The 16,105-nt window shown below is 40.8% G+C and overlaps 2 protein-coding genes across 4 annotated transcripts in view; both read left to right on the top strand.

Annotated features, from left to right (window-relative positions):
* The window catches only part of Pnpla8 (patatin-like phospholipase domain containing 8), a 38,362-nt gene extending 35,008 nt beyond the window's left edge, over positions 1-3,354 (top strand). For both annotated transcript variants that reach the window (XM_005377305.2, XM_005377306.2), the window contains exon 10: positions 2,316-3,354. In XM_005377305.2, coding sequence (XP_005377362.1) covers positions 2,316-2,590 — 275 coding nt within the window. In that variant the 3' untranslated portion in view covers positions 2,591-3,354. The remainder of the gene's footprint in view (positions 1-2,315) is intronic.
* A 147-nt stretch (positions 3,355-3,501) lies between these two features.
* On the top strand, positions 3,502-15,708 carry LOC102010978 (vegetative cell wall protein gp1-like). 2 transcript variants are annotated; one of them, XM_005377303.2, is made up of 4 exons: positions 3,502-4,264; positions 11,750-11,814; positions 13,184-13,255; positions 13,773-15,708. In XM_005377303.2, exon 4 carries the CDS (start codon positions 13,988-13,990, stop codon positions 14,816-14,818), a length of 831 nt encoding a protein of 276 aa, XP_005377360.1. In that variant the 5' UTR covers positions 3,502-4,264; positions 11,750-11,814; positions 13,184-13,255; positions 13,773-13,987; the 3' UTR covers positions 14,819-15,708. The 2 variants fall into 2 exon arrangements, with proteins under 2 accessions (XP_005377360.1, XP_013366045.1); XM_013510591.1 differs by lacking the exons at positions 3,502-4,264; positions 13,184-13,255 and having other exon boundaries at positions 11,481-11,814.
* Positions 15,709-16,105: the final 397 nt, after the last annotated feature.

Here is a 16,105-nt window from a genome sequence, read left to right as displayed (position 1 = left end):
CCATTTTCTATCCTGACTGGTCCAGGCGTCCCTGCCAGTCGTACAGGAACCTGTCCTGGGACATGGCAGCAGGCCTGTTGGGGGTATAGCCAGTAAATAAGCATCCTTGCCCCTGGTATGCAGCTGTTTACTTCCAGCCATTGAGCACCCCAAAAGGTGAAAAAATTTGTTTGCAGTTTTCACAATGAATCAGAAAAGTCAAACCCAGGTTAGATTTTACTCAAAAAGTCACCTCTGGGGCCTTTATGTCTAGGGACATTTAGCGCATGTAAAGAACTCAGGAGGGTTTAAGGGAATTTTGGAGATGCCACTTAGTAACTGTAAAGCACACACTTTTAGATGTGGAGATAAACTGAGGACTAAAATTATAGAAAACAAAAGACAAGGTAGGGAAGGAGGGAGGGAGCCGCGACGCTGAAGCAGGTGCTGTCACCCGGGAGGGTCATGGCAGATCCCTGTGGCCAGTGCGGTGGGCGGATACGGAGCCCATCTGTGTTCACCTGTAAGGGGCAGCCCAGGGGAGGGTGAATGCGTGCCCACTCCTTTCTCAGCACAGCTTGGAGCTGCCGGCCCGCTGAGAGTGAAACCAGCTGGATAACTTCCCCCCCTGCCAGCGTCAGCTCGAGGGTGGAGCGCTTAGGGAGTGCCCCCTGTCCTTGCTCTGGCAGAGAAATAGTAACTGTGCCCTGGAGCTGTGAGAGAGCCCGAGCCCCTGCTCACCCCCTCACCGCCTAGTCGCCTGGCCCTCCCTGCTAACAAATGTCACTCTTCCGTGCACTTAGCAGAGTTGTAGTCCTGGTGCCGAGGAAATGTCACCTCACAGGGTCCAAGGAGGTCCCCAAGGCAGAGGTGGGGATTCTTGACTCACACCACGCACAGGACAGGCTGCAGCTTCACTGACTTCCATCACAGAAAATGAATTTTCAGAACATGTCAGTAAGAGGCGGAAAGGGATTTATTAAGCAGAGTTTTTAGCGCACACTCAAAAGAGTATAGGCTTTGAGAGACAGGCTCCAAAATTTTGCTTTTCAAAAGACGTATTTAATAAAATAAAAAGTCAATCCATAGCCTGAAAGAAAAATGTATAAAGTAAATATCTGACCCTTTATCCAATCCAGATATTTAATCAGATTCAAATATATGGAGAATTCTTTGTTTGTAGGGGGAGTATCTAAGGGCAAACAGCAATTATGTGAGTAGAAATGGGTAAAATATTTGAAAAGAAAATTCGCTGAAGAAGATAATGGACTAAGAAGTACATCAAAAACATCTCAGCATTGTTAATCATTAGATGAAAATTAAAACTACAAGGTAACACTGTTTACTTTCTTCATTGTCAGAATAGCATAGCTATTTTGGAAGACAGTGTAGCCATAATTTTAAAAATATAGAGCCAGGCATGATGGCTCACACCTGTAATCCCAGCACTGGGAAGGCTGAGGCAGGAGGATCATTGCAAGTTCGAGACCAGCCTGGGTTACAAAGTGAGCTCAAGTCCAGCCTGAACTGTATAGAGAGACCGTGTCTCAAAAAGACAACAAAACAAATCAAAAAAATATAACCAGGGATTTCCTCACTAGGTTTTCACCCATGGGAAATGGAATAATATTTCTACACAAAGACTTAGGTGTGCGTATTTATAGCAGGATCTTTCCTAATAGCTAAAATCTGCGTACAGCCAGAACCAGAACTGAAGAGAACAAATTGTGTTAGAGTTGTACAATGGAATAGCACTCAGCAATAGAGTAACTGATACGTGCGACAGTATGGCTGAATCTCAGAAGCATTTTGCTGAGTTAAAGAATGTAGACGTGGAAGGGTCATAGACTTAAGACTGTGTATGAGAAGGTGGAAAAGCCGAGGGGCAAGAGGAAACCAGCTGTCAAAAGACTAGAAAGAACTTCTTGGGGATATGGAAATTTTCTGTGTCATGATTTGTTGTGTTATGTACGTTTGTACACCTTTGCTAAATAACCCATTTAAATTTGTAAATTGTATATAAATTATACCTCAGTATCATCTCCAAAAATTAAAAACAAAAAAAGGAAGGTTGGAAAGACATTCCAACAGGGAGACCACTAAAGCAAGTATCCTGATTTAGCAGAATATCTAAAATATATTTGGAAAGTGAATTTCATTTTGTGGTCTTGCTTGATATTATGGATTCCTTCTCCCATAAGTTCAAGCGATGAAATAAATATTTATAATGTGCCTAAAATGCAAGTAATTTCGGTGAAGTTAATAGATTATGGTAGAACAGCTCACACTGTACCCTTTTCTTATCCACCCTCACCCCGCCTTTTTTGTTTTAACAGAAGTCCACATAATGCTTGATGGTCTGTTACCTCCTGACACCTACTTTAGATTCAATCCTGTCATGTGTGAAAACATACCTCTAGATGAGAGTCGAAATGAAAAGCTGGATCAGCTGCAGTTGGAAGGATTGAAGTATATAGAAAGAAATGAACAAAAAATGAAAAAACTTGCAAAAATATTAAGTCAAGAAAAAACAACTCTGCAGAAAATTAATGATTGGATAAAATTAAAAACTGACATGTATGAAGGTCTTCCATTCTTTTCAAAATTGTGACAATTGTGTACATATGTTCTCATAAGGGAAGGCCTGCTCAGAAGATCCCGGAAATTCAGTAAGGAGTTCTGGAGTTCAATATGAGTTGACTTTGAAACACAGATTCTAGGGTGTCCTGAAAAAGGCGGTGCTTTGACTAGCTTCCACAGTACAGAAGATACACGTAGTGACAAAATTCATACGAGAATTACGTTTTTAAGATGTTAGTATAAACTAAAATTTAAGAATTTTATTATTGTGCTATTTGGTCTTGGTAGCTATGTTGTTAAATTGATATTTTAAAGTTTATTAATATATGTGCCAAACGGGAAATGGAAAATATACTTTGTATCTTCCCTTTAGTCATTGCAATCATGTTCAGTCCATGTGTGTTGATTTTCTTTCATGTGAAAAAGCTAATTTCTTACCTTTACATTTCTTGTGTTCTCTCAAGCTGCGTTCTGCAGTTCCCATGCTACCTTTTCCTGCAACATCACCTATACAGATCGGGGAAAATGGAACCTTCTCTATTAAAGTACTTCTACACTTGAAATACGAAAGAACCAGATAGAATTTTCTATTCAAAATTTGCTTATTTCAGCATTGATTTAAGAAGATAAATGGTTACAATTAATTACCTTTTTCCTCTGACATGTCAGGAGAATGCTTTGTTAACTTTTCTAGATCTAGTTCTGTCTTCTCATTCACAGTTACAAAATTATTTTATTTTACTGAGAATATTCCTGTCATTAACAGAAATAAATTACTGAAATAGTCTGTGAAAAGGCTAGTGTTTCTAAATTTGTTTATTCATCGTGCAGCTCCCCATTTCTTGTAGCATTTGAATCCACCTATCAACAACAGTAACACTTTTAAAAATGTTAGGGTTGCTTCACTTTATTAACTCCTTTAACCATGTGACTTCCCAGAAGTCAGAACATTGACTTGAAACATTGCTTATGTCAAATTCATCTTTTTTGTGTTATCTCTTTGCCGTGGAAATCCTTACATCACATTTAGATCCCTAAGACAAGTGAAGCAGAGGTAAGTACTCTTTGCTCTGTAAACATGGCCCGGATTTTCACATTGCTGCTTTGCAGTGTTGGTTCACAGAGGCTGTAGCATGTGCTTCAGGGACTGCTGGAGGGAATTACCTGGCTATTGGGCGCAGTCCTCACCTTGTGAACTTGAGGACTGGGCTTCACGTACCTTGTTTGTGAAATGAGGAGAGAATGCTGTGAAATGTTGTAACATTAACTTTCTTAGTCTTTAGTCACAGGATAATTAAACTTCTAGTGAATTTTCTTTTGCTTCTAGTGATTTCTAAAGATAATGAAAAATTAATCTCTTCAGGCCACAAAAATATACAAATTTACCCAACTAGAACAGCTTATAAATGTAGGAAAATCCAAAATGATCAACAACCTGAATATTTTGGGGACTCATTGTTATAAAGCAAATTTCAAGCACTATAAAGTTAATGTTTGCACAGTTGATGTATTTGTACCTTACGAGGTCACTCCCAAAACTGATGTGGTTCATCTGTTTTGCAGCTGAAGTTCACACTGTTCCTATTTGTGCTTGGCCAGTCATTTTTCTCCTGAACAGTACAATACACAAGTACACCCTGGCCATGGCTTCTTCCTTCAGCCGCATAGCATGGCTCCTACGTCATCTCTTTTACTCCAGCACGAGGTACATCAATTGTGTGGCACACTTGTTTTTAATTGTTTTTGTCCCCATTTGTACCTGAAACTTGTTATCTGAAGAAGTGTGCAGTTCACCTGAGATAACCCTCATCTTACAATAGGGCCAGTGCTTTCTTTGTCCAAACTCAACCCCAAAAAGTAAATTCAGCAAAAGCACAAGAGAAGGTGGGAAAAGTTGTAGAAATGAATGAATTCACTACCTTGAAATGCCTACCTTTCCTAAAAAAGCAATGAGGAAGAAGAATATTTATGATATAATAAACTGTCCAGCTTGATTATATTAAAAAATAGAACATTATTTTGCTATTCCTGCCTTTCTGGATGTCTCAGAAATCTTATTTCTATACTAAATGGTATACTGGCAATATTTTAGTTCTGTTCTTGCTGTAGGATTTTTTTTTTTTTTTTGGAAATACTACCTCAGATGAGTTCCCTAGAGGACCAGGAGCAGGATGGGATTTCCCGTAGGGGCTGGAGAGCACCCCATCTGTGTTATAATTACAGGGTGCACTTCTTGCCCTCCCACACATTTTTATCCAGGATAGAACAGATGTCAAAGGAATCTTCTGAGAGGAAGTCACAAAACCTGCATGTGGTCTGAGGGGATGGAGGGGGAGTCTTTCAGCTTTGTTTTGGTGCTAAGAGAGGAGCTCCCTTTGAGCTTTTTTCCCCTGGCAGCTGCTTTCTTTTTCACTTACGATAGAGCTGCTGATTACTGAAGTGCCTAGGACCTCTAAGGTTTGAAGCCCAGCATTTTACCTGCTGTGCTGTAGAGCAGTTCTGACAGTGGACTATTTCACAAGCATCAGTCCCAGTAGTGTGACTGAGGACATAGCTAACATTTGAGTACTTAGTGATAGGAATTAACCTAGGCAAGTTTACTGTTAGCAGATTTAATTGTCAACAAGCTTATGCGATAAATATCGTTATCCCTTTCTTAGAAGGAAAACATTTCCCAAAATAACTAAGGGGTGGTAGAGCTAGGACCAGTCCATTCTCTTAGCCACAACTCTATTCCTGTTTCCTAAAGTGTCCTTTCCTGGAGTGTTATGAAGTGACTTCAGATCTGGTTTACTAAACGGAATCTGTGAGACACTAGGTTTAATCGGTGAAGCAAGGTACTTAGCTCAGTAAGTGTGGCTCCATCTCTATTACCTCAGAGATTGTTTGGAAAAAAATGACTTCAGTATTCAACAACTTATGTGGCCGCTCCTTTTTATGTCTTTGTTTAACAGTGGTTCTTTATTAGTAGAGGTTTTACCCATCTCCTTGGAAAGATGCACAGACCTAGGAGGAGAGAGGAGAGATTGTCTGCGGGAAAACCTAGCATTTAATTCTTGGGCAGTCAGAGATAGTAAAGGCTGTAATGCACAGGCATGGGAAGCCCCTCAGGATGAAACCCTCCCACCCTGTCTTGGTTACTTTTTTCTTGCTGCTGGGACAAAATACCTGACGCCCAAAATTAAGGAAGGAAAGGTTTATTTCGCTTACAGTTCGTGGAAGTTTTAATCCGTACTTGGCAGGATTATAAGGCAGAGTGGCAAATTGCAGAGAGCTGCATCTCAGGGCGGCAGCACACAGCTAAGCGGCCAGCACCCACCAGGGCGGAATGGGGAGGAATGGTGGAGGAGGAATGCTCTCAAGCACTTCTTCCTCTCCCTTACATATGCAAATATCCACTCCCGGGCGGGTGCAGCTCTCACACCCATATTCAACTCTAATAGCCTGCCCCTTGTCCGCATGAGGCGTTGGGGGGACACATAGACATAAACCATAACACACCCAAAACAGCATGGCTCCCTGTCAGAAATCCTGAGCTGCTGCTTCACCGGGTACACGTAATGCAGTTCTTCGACAGGAAACTGAGGGTATACTTTGCCCAGAGTCAGGACGCATAAACCATTTGTAAAGTTCCCTTCTGGTTTAATCCCAACAGAAATTCTTTTCTCTATTCATTGTTCCTTGTTTTAGGGGTTTTTCTTTTCTTTGCCAAGTTTAAATACAACTGAACTGTTCATTTAACTTTATTTTTTGAAACAAGTCTATGGCAGTTACTCTTTCATGAGTAGGAAATAGGAAGTGGGGGAGCACACTGAAAAACAGTTTGTTCTGTTCCTGGCATGAGCGATCCACCATCCAAAAAGATTCATAGAGTACAGATGTCCCTGGGCTAAACGGTTTGTGTGTGTTGGTCCAAGGATTTGATAAATGTGTCTCAGAAGTCACACTGATTGCTTTGTTTATTATAACCTTTATTAAACTGATGTGAGCGAATTGAAATTCATTGCACTCCACAGATATGCATTATAACTTTGGGTAATTAGTTTGTTAAAACTGTTGACTGTAATGTTAACTTGCCTTCATGATAAAAATCTTCAACTTACTCTGACTCACGCCTTGCCTCTTGGCAGTATAAATTGTGAGATACATTTTAAAGACTTCAATCTGATTTAATATGAGCAGGCTACATGGTCCAAAATGGTTGAAAGTTCTAGTAATAGTTGTAGATAATCTTTATTTCCATCTAATCTTCCCAACAACCTTATGAGGTAGGTATCATCATTACCCCTATTTTACATAGCACTGATACGATAATAGTGAAGGCTGGGGATATAGCTCAGCGGCATAGCACCTACCTGGCAAGTGCAAGGTCCTGAGTTCAATTCCTGGTAACAAACAAAGTAATAGTGAGAAAAGTCATATTTCTAGACTGTCAATAGGAGATTATAGATGATAGTATGAACATGTCTGTAGCAGTCTTTTGAAAATTAAACACTGTCTCTAGAATCTCAAATGTTGTAATAACTTTCCAGATGTGTGCTAATCAAATCTACATTACATTTAAATCCTTTATGTGTATTATGGTGATTTTCAAAGACCAAAACAAATGCATCTGTTTTATGTAAGAATAAAATAGTCAGCAATTGCTACTTGGTAGTGCTCTTTCTTACAGCATCTACTATTTTTGTTTGCAAGAGGCAAAATAATACCAATCCAAAAGTTTGTTCAGTAGGAGAAAGGCCACGTCATCTTACATGAATTAGGTTGCATTGTATTCCCAACACACTTAGTTCCAAAAAAGTAATGTAGCATTTTAACTAAATTAGCCATCAAAATAATTGTAAAAGGTGATTGCCGTAAAACGAGATCTATTCCTTAAGCAAACAATATTTAAAAGGAAAAACAGAATGTGACCACATTTTCTGTGCCAATACCCATGTCCTTGATATTCACCTTTATCTTGCAAAAGCAACTATTATCCTCATTCTATTCTGTACAGTTGGGCCACATTTGAAAAAAGTGTCCTAGCATAAGAAATACAGTCACTGTACTTTTGTGTTTATAGAACATGAACATTCTAAGCAATTCTTAGTCTCTCTAATCGAAAGAGTTAAAGCCAAAGAATAATTTACACCTTTCTGTGCCTTTCAAAGACAGTCTTTAAAAAAGTTTTTTTGTATAATGCCAGTAGAATTGTCATTTAAGACCTATTTCTCAATCACTAAGTCCACATTCTTATAAATCACAGGTGCTGTTTGGTGATTTTGAATGAACATGTTTGATAGGAGTATACAGTTAATCCACACACATCTAAACGTGTCCTAGTAAATCCACATTCTAAGTAGAATTATGTGAAAAATGCCCAATGCTGACGCTCAAAACTATAGAAACAGTGGAGTTTTAGTTGTGCTAGTATGTGATGGAAAGATCTTTTCATACACATACCAAATATGAGAAGAAACGATGCGCCGCAAAGGTTTTGGTGAACTTTAAGTAGTACAGAGCTCTGGGATGTGGTGCTCACACCATTCTCATCTTTTGAGCTTGGAGAAGGTGATGTCCTGAGCTTCAGACGCACCATCTGATGTGTCTGCAATAGCATGTGACAAATGGCTGCACCCAGTTCATTGCAAATGGAGTCAGCAGCTCAACTCTAACCCTCTTGGGTAATTTTCACAAGCAGAGAGTTACTTGGAAGAAAAAAAGTATCTTGTATGTACAAGAAAGTGAACCCACCAATCCTAAAAATACCTAGGAAAGGGATTATTTCAGTTTTAAAGAATGTAACTAAGATGGCTACATTTGCTTGCTTATGACCCATGAGAAAAAGAAGGGACAATTCTCATTGGGCAATAAATAATTGATATGGCATCGGTTTCCTCATTTCCATCTAATTATATTATGCATTCCCAATTCAGTTTACCATATGTTGCTTATGGGTATCTCACAGCTTCTATGACACTGCTATACTCTATGGATCCTTAATATTTTTTTCTTATGTTAGGCTAAACTGAATCATCTGCCTTAGACCACTACAAAGAAATAGGGTAATAAAAATGCTCTTTAACTTTTGAAACTATTTCTTTTTAAAATCTGACAATAGGGGCTTATTTCCTGTGTTGATGGGTAGAATCAATGGCTGGGGTCATTTGCCTTAGTATGAACCATGACCCTTTCTAGACAATAAATATTGCACAGATTGCAAAACCTGACATTTCCTTTCCTCCAGTGCCTGAGGTAGACATCATTACCATTTGTATGTCTTATATGTTGACAAGGACTCAAAACCAGCCCTTCTGAGCACAGAATAAAAGAGTTGTTTGAAAGATGAGCTTTTTGAAAAACCGTCTCTTTTTGAGCAATATCCATTCTAAAACCATATCCCATTCCTGGTCTTTACACCCTCATCTGGTATGCTCCTCGTTTTGTCAGATTGAATCTTTTTATTGAGCTATCTTATTGCCTAGATCTTTCAAGAAACTTGATAAATTCATGGGCAAGTGGGTACCTCCAATGAATAGCAGTTGTGGTAATACATTTATATACAGTACATTTATAATTACTTACGATTTTTGAGAAAACTTTCTAAAACACCTTCAGATATGTTTTCTTGTGTTATTTTACAAATTCCTTGTGGCTTTGGGAAGACAGCAGTTATCCCACAAAGTATGGCACTGAAAAGGCAGAAGGCTCGTCTGGCTCCCGTGTGACATTTGATGACCTGAGCCATTGGATTCCCATTAGCCACTGTTCTTCAGATTGTAGTGGGGGGGGGTGAGGGATGGGTGTTGGGTTCTTTAATGATTTTGATCGTGGTGGTGAGCTGTTTTTCCATCCATTGATTTCTTATAAGAGGTGAGACTATGAGACATTCCTTTGTTTTTCTAAAATGACATTTGTTAGGTGCCATTTGTATCATTACCCTGACTCTATAATAATCATTTCAGTATTTCAAAGAATTTGTCCTCTATAGATGCTGTGAAGATCTAAGGACAAATAATGTATGAACACAGTGGGTAATGTCCTACACATTGTGGAAATGCACAAGCAGAACAAAGTATGTTGCATCGTTGTTTAATTTTGTATCCAGTTTCTCTGAAGATGAAAGTCTTTGTAGAATCCTAACTGATTTAAAGTATGGCCTCAGACAAGTTACTTAACCTCTGGTAAGATTTGGATCTCAGGTGTTCCCTGGAAAATCATCTGTTGAAGGTGTGGCTCCCCAGGGGGCAGTGTTCAGAGATGGGGCCTTTGGAGTATGACTGGATCATGAGAACTGCCAGCCTCACAGGTGGATTAATGCACTGATGGAGTCATACTGTAACGGGCTGTGGAGGAGGGGTGTTGTTAAAAAAAAAAACAAGGTTTCTCTCGTCACCAGGAAGTGAACATCTTTGCTCAGTGTGCTCCCTGTTGTGTTTTAGTGACCTCACCACAGGTGCAGAAGCAGCAGACTCAAAGTACCATGGAATGAAACCTCGAAACCATGGCTGTACACTTTCTTTTTTGTCTTTTTTTGGGGGAGTGGGTACTGGGAATTGAACTCATGACCTCAGGCTTGCCAGGCAAGCACTTGTGCCACTGAGCTATACCCCCAGCTCTTTTTTGTCTTTTTGAGACAGCATTTCACCATGCAGTTCAGGCTGGCCTTGAACTCACTTTGTAGCGCAGGTTGGCCTCGAAATCACAGCGAACCTCCTGCCTCAGCCTCCAGAGTGCTGGGATTACAGGTGTGTGCCACCACGCCCAGCCTCGTCTTTCCACTTTTAAATTGATTTTCTCAAGTATTTGGTCATAGTCACAGACATAGCTGACACAAACTCAGAGACAAGTTTTATTTTCTGAAAAACACAAAGTTGTGAGCACTAGCAATGATACAGTAGGAATATAGTACGTTCTTAATAAATATTACTGTTAATATTCAATACTATTTTTGTGTTCTGGAAAATTAAATTACAGAAAGAAAATGAATTAATTTTCACTGACATGAATACTGTAGCTCTGAAAGCAAAATGTTTCTCAAATGTGGTTTTACAGACCTAAGCTGTACAACACTGCTTCACTTTAAGTCTTTTAGAGAGTCATGCAATCATTTGATATGACTTGTTTTTATTTTTTGCATTAGCTTTTATTATTATGTTATATCATATGATATTGCTAAAAAACATTTCATGTTTAGATTTGGAGCCCATCCCCAAGATAGCTCATTACAGATATGCAAATATTTCCAAATAAATCTGTTTCCATACTTTTTGAATAAAGGATATTCAATCTGTATAATACTGTGAGGATATAAACTAAGGATGTAAATAATTCCCATTCTTGCTTGTGAGAAAATAATTTCCTAGATTTGGGAGACCAGTGCTCATGTGGTAAATTAGTGCATTCCATGCTCTCAAATAATTTTCCATGTCCTTGTTTCTGGAATTTATTTCAGAAAGCAGTAAGCAAGGGGCCGGGGATATAGCTCAGCAGCACAAGTGCCTGCCTGACAAGCACAAAGTCCTGAGTTCAATTCCCAGTACCAAAACCAAACAACAACAACAAAAAATAAAGGAGAACTTTATTACAACAACAACAAAAAACAATTGGGGCTGGGGATTTAGCTCAGTGGCAAAGCACCTGCCTGGCAAGTGCAAAGTCGTGAGTTCAATTCCTGTTACCGGAAGAAAAATAAAACAAAACAAAAAAAAAGCAGTAAGCATGAACTTGGAAACTGTAGACTTCGTGTGGTTTTTTTTCTTGCCAAAAAGATACCTTCATATATTCAGCAAATGGTATTTCTCCTGGCTTTCAGAAGTTACGTACTGTACAGGACATGGCACTTGAATCGAGACCAGCTCACTATTAAGAAGCTTGTTATGGCCCTCACTGGTGTTACCTCGAGCCTTTCGAGCCTTGACTGCAGAGTGTGCCCTTCCACCGAGACTACTCACTGTCAAGAGATGGTGACAGAGGGCAGCCCTTCGGCTTGAGTCTGGGGCTGGAATTTTGGCAGGCAGGGGATGAAACATCCCCAGAGCACATGGACACTTCTCTTCTGTTGGCCTAGGAATGTAATGTTCCTTTGTAGCTGAAGAGCAGAATTCTTTGTGCTATCTTTAGGCTTAGTGTGGTTTAAAACTGATCGTTCTTTTTTAATCAAATACCCACATTACACTTCTCACTGCACACCTCCCTTCCCCTGCAGCCTGCACACGCCTTGGCTCCTGAGCTCCGTGACTTCTCCGTGCCGAGAATTCTTTTATTCACTGGGTGAGTATTTACTAGACACCTAGTACTTAGGAAATTATAATAAAACAGTGAGTCAGACTTCAGTGAAAACGCCAATGTCCCAGATCTTGTCCATTCAAAAGATAGTATCTTGTTTGAAGCAGTCATTCTGGAAAACTTTGGAACTGCTTCTTATGCGTAATTACATAGAATTTTTTTACTAATAATATGGTGATGGTACTGACAGTGACTTTGAAGAAAGCAAGTTTCTACACATGACCTTGCAACAAGTTACTTAACCCTTGTGAGGTAGAGTTTCTTCACCCTGTAAACTGGGATAATAGTGTCAGAAAATTGTGTAATTGTGAGGATGAAATAAGATAACAAATCACATACTATCCACATATACTTGATTGATACACAATGCTCCATAAAGAATCATTGTTCGTTGTTGCTTAATCCAAAATGAAGTCAGCAACAATGAACATCATCTTGCTTGAGAAAAATCTGGACTTGAACAAAATTAAGACAATCACATTATTAATAAATACTTTCTGTATCACATAGATCTTTTATTTATCTATAAACAACACAAGCATGTAGTAATAAGCCAAACATAGTTTCAAAGTTTAACATTTTTCTTTCAAAGTTTAAAATGTTTTTTATTTCTGCATTTTGATTTTTTATTGCTATTTTAAAATACCATTATTTCCAAAAGAGAAGCATGAAATGGCCTAAGTGCAGAAATTCTTTCAGTAAGCACATAATCTGCCTCACCAGTGTGTGCTCCCTTTATTGTAAGGTCAGATAACTATGGTGTATTCTATTTCTGGGACCATGTTTTGAATGTCCCTAGATCAGGGAGGCCTCCTAGCCCAGGGCACATGTTCGTGAACGCACTACCCTTAGGCTGTGGAGGAAGAACTTTCCCTGCCTAAGCACCAAGTTTCACGGCCGCCACCAAGCAGCGTCCTGGCGTCACCAGTTTCCACTCACTCGCTGGCTGGTGTAGGACATGACAGTAGAGAAGGAAACGAAAATGATAAAGCAACATTAAGATCATCAGTAAAAGTATTTTATTGCTGAGAAGATATGTCTAATCACACGTTAGGCAAATTATTTAAAAATCATCAGAATTCTGTCATCTTAATAGAGTGATTCCTTTGCATATTCTTGTATGCTTTTAGAGTTGCAGTAATAGTGCACCTATCATTTCGTGTTCCATTATTTTCACTTAAATTGGCACTTATAGACACTTTGCACATTCCTCGGCCTTATCATTTTAAACTACAGTATGCTATCCTCACGTTGTGTTACACTGTAAGTTGTTGAGCTATATAATTTTAGCAAGTGGAAGCAAGTAGGAGATGAAGTAATTTGGTTTTTGCTGCCATTTTCTGTCTCAAAACAGCTCTTGGTAAATGATAACAGCTCACATGAAACAAGAGGCAACAAGAAGAACTGCAGTCCTGGACAATCTCTAGTAATTTTTTGTTTTGTTTTGTGCTTTGCTTTTGGTACCAGGAATCCGACTCAGGACCTCACATTTGCCAGGCAGGCATTGTGTGTCCTGGACAATTGACTCTGTCTGTCTGTCTGTCTGTCTGTCTCTCTTCCTTCCTCTCCTCCCCTTCCCACCAGCCTCTTTCTTGCCACCATGAGGAGAGCTACTTAACTCTGCCACGATGCCCTGCCCAGACACAATGGCCCGGGTCAATCAGGGAGTGAATAAGTCTTCCCTCCTTAAAGCTGTATTTCCCCAGACATTTTGTCACAGTGATGAAAATCTGATTAACACGTGGTTGACCTTATTCAAATTGTGAACAGAAATAATTTAAAATGCCTTTATACTATTCTGGGTTTTCTAATACTCTGCAATGCCATCACCATCTGTTCTAACTTTTAATTTGGAAAATATGGTCACTACTTTTATTTAAATGTTGCTTATGGACATTCCTTTGCAATAACTTCATTTTTTTTTTTTTATTTTTACTTTCTAGATCCAGTCCACTGGCATTGAAATACAGACCAGTCTCCCCATTATACAGGCAGAAGTCCTCTCCTCCTCCCATTTGCTCGGTGCTGTCTTTGCCCAAGCGTCCCTTTCCAGTCTCCCGTTGGTCTCCTTCCGGTCTGCACTCCTGCCTCCTCGCTCACTGACTGCCTTCCTCTCAGGCTGCCGTGATCGCGGTGACGGCCACTCTTCCGTCTAGGGATGGTTCTTCAGGTCTCTTCAGCCGATCAACAGCATTTCACTGCTGAGCATCCTCTCCTGGGAATGGAATTTTCTGAGGCTTCCAAAGTACCCTTCCCAGGGCTCCCCCTGCACCCTCAGTCTCAGCTTGCTCTGCCCTCGCTTGGCAAAGGCTGTCCAGGCGCACCTCTCGCTCGCTCCTCACCGCTTCAGCCGCGCTCTGACCCTGCGTGGACCCTCCCGCGTGGCCGCCGGCCTGGCCTCTCCTCCCGCTGCACGGGCGGACTGGCGGCGCCGCAGACTCAAGATGCGGCTCTGACTACAGCCTCCTGCTCCCTTGCGGCCAGCCCGGTCCTGTCCAGCGCGTCCCTCTCAGGAGTCGGCAGCGTCTCAGGCCGGGACCTCGCACGCTCCCCTCCCTTCCCTCTCCCCACTCCTCCTCGATTCAGTGGTATCGGTTTTCATCCCCCGCTGAGACCCCTCTTCCATGCCTCTTCCAGCCTTTCCACCTCTTTTCCCGAGCCCTTTAGTAAACCTAACCAGCCTCCTCCACCCAGACTCCTTCGCGTCTGTCCGCCACCTGTAAGCAAGAAGCTTAACGTCCTTCAGGGTTCCCAAACCCTTATTGCGTGTCAAGGCCCTGTGTCTCCTTGCCCCGGGGGTCCCCGGCCCCGCTCGGGCCTCGTCTGCTTTCCTTTTCCGCCAGGTTCTGCTCCTCCCTCGGGTGCTTCAGTGACCCAAACCGGCTCGCCTTCTGGCCTGGACAAACACTGTTTCTTGTTCTCAGTGTTCTCCTCTTACTCACTTCAGCTCAAAACCCCCAGCGGAGTGTCTCTGATCCTCAGACATTAATTGCGTTCCACATATTTATACTCAGCTTATATCCCGAGCTCTTCTTTCACTGCACTTTTTGCAACTGAAATGAGATTATTAGGCAAATATTTGTTTAGTGTTAGTCTCCCCTTTCCAAGCTAAAAGAACCCTGACATAGGGATTCTTGCCTCTCTTACTGTTGCAGCTCTAGTGCCTAAATATTTTATAAGTATTCAATATATATTAAATATTTAAAATATTTACTATAATATATATAATATATATTTATATATTAGGTGCTCAATAAACTTATTGAAAGAACAAATGGGCCTTAATTCAAATCCCAGCTGGAACTTTTTACTATGTGACTTTATTTATTTCTGTATTTCTTTGAGACAGGATCTTGCTGTATATTCTAGTCTCGCCTTAATCTCAGGCTGGCCTACAACCAGCAGCAATCCTTCAGCCTGTCTCCGGAGCGCTGAATGCTAGGATTACAGGTATGCGCCACCACGCCAGACCTTACAATATATATGGTTTGTGTCTAGATGTCCCCAAAGCCTCATGCAATCATAGGAGGAGTTTTTCAGAGGTAGTTGGATCTGAAGTGTGTGATGCTGGGATCAAGGGTGTGTGATTACTAAATTAGTCCACTGAATGGTTTGATATAGTTTTGGGCAGGATTAAGGGTGCGAGTGCTACCCGGCCTAAGGGCCAGTAGCCTGGATAAAAGTATAAGGGACAGAAAGAGCTACAATTCTTTCTCCTCTTGCCTCAGCCTCCTGCGTGCTGGGATTGCCGGCCACCACACCCAGCCCATTGTCTCTTGTCACTTGCTCACTACTTGCCATCTGTCTGCCCTGCTTTGCCATGAACTGTTTCTTCTCTGCAGTGCCCCTCTGCCCTGCCACCCTGCCTTGGAGCAGATGACGATGGACTGAGACCTCTATGAACTGTGAGCTAAATAAACCTTTCCTCCCTTAACTTTGGGTGTTAGCTATTTTGTCTCAGCAACGAGAAAAGTAAATGAGACACAATATGTGACTTTGAGCAGATAACCTCTGGAGCCTCAGTGTCCCCGGTCCACAGATCTTGAACTCTTTTCTATTGTGATATCCCAAATTCAGAATCTGTTATGTGCCAAACTTTTCACAAGTGTCTTTTTATTTTTCAGAGAAAAAGCTTAAGTAGAAAGGGGAGCTGACAAAGATCAGGTTGGTTCTTAACAAAGGACGGTAAGAAAACTGGAAAGACCCCAGCTTGTACAGCTGGGGCAGGACACACTCCAAAGAAGGGAGACAAGGTGTTTCATTGGTGTCACATATA

This window comes from Chinchilla lanigera, unplaced genomic scaffold (genome assembly GCF_000276665.1).
Source record: "Chinchilla lanigera isolate Chin_1 unplaced genomic scaffold, ChiLan1.0 scaffold00009, whole genome shotgun sequence".
NCBI lineage: Eukaryota > Metazoa > Chordata > Mammalia > Rodentia > Chinchillidae > Chinchilla > Chinchilla lanigera.
Note: the sequence above shows the minus strand (reverse complement) of the source record. Positions and strands in the feature narration are given on the sequence as shown.

Excerpts from the sequence above, each read along its gene's own strand:
- LOC102010978 (XM_005377303.2), top strand. The coding sequence starts at position 13,988 with ATGGTTCTTCAGGTCTCTTCAGCCGATCAACAGCATTTCACTGCTGAG.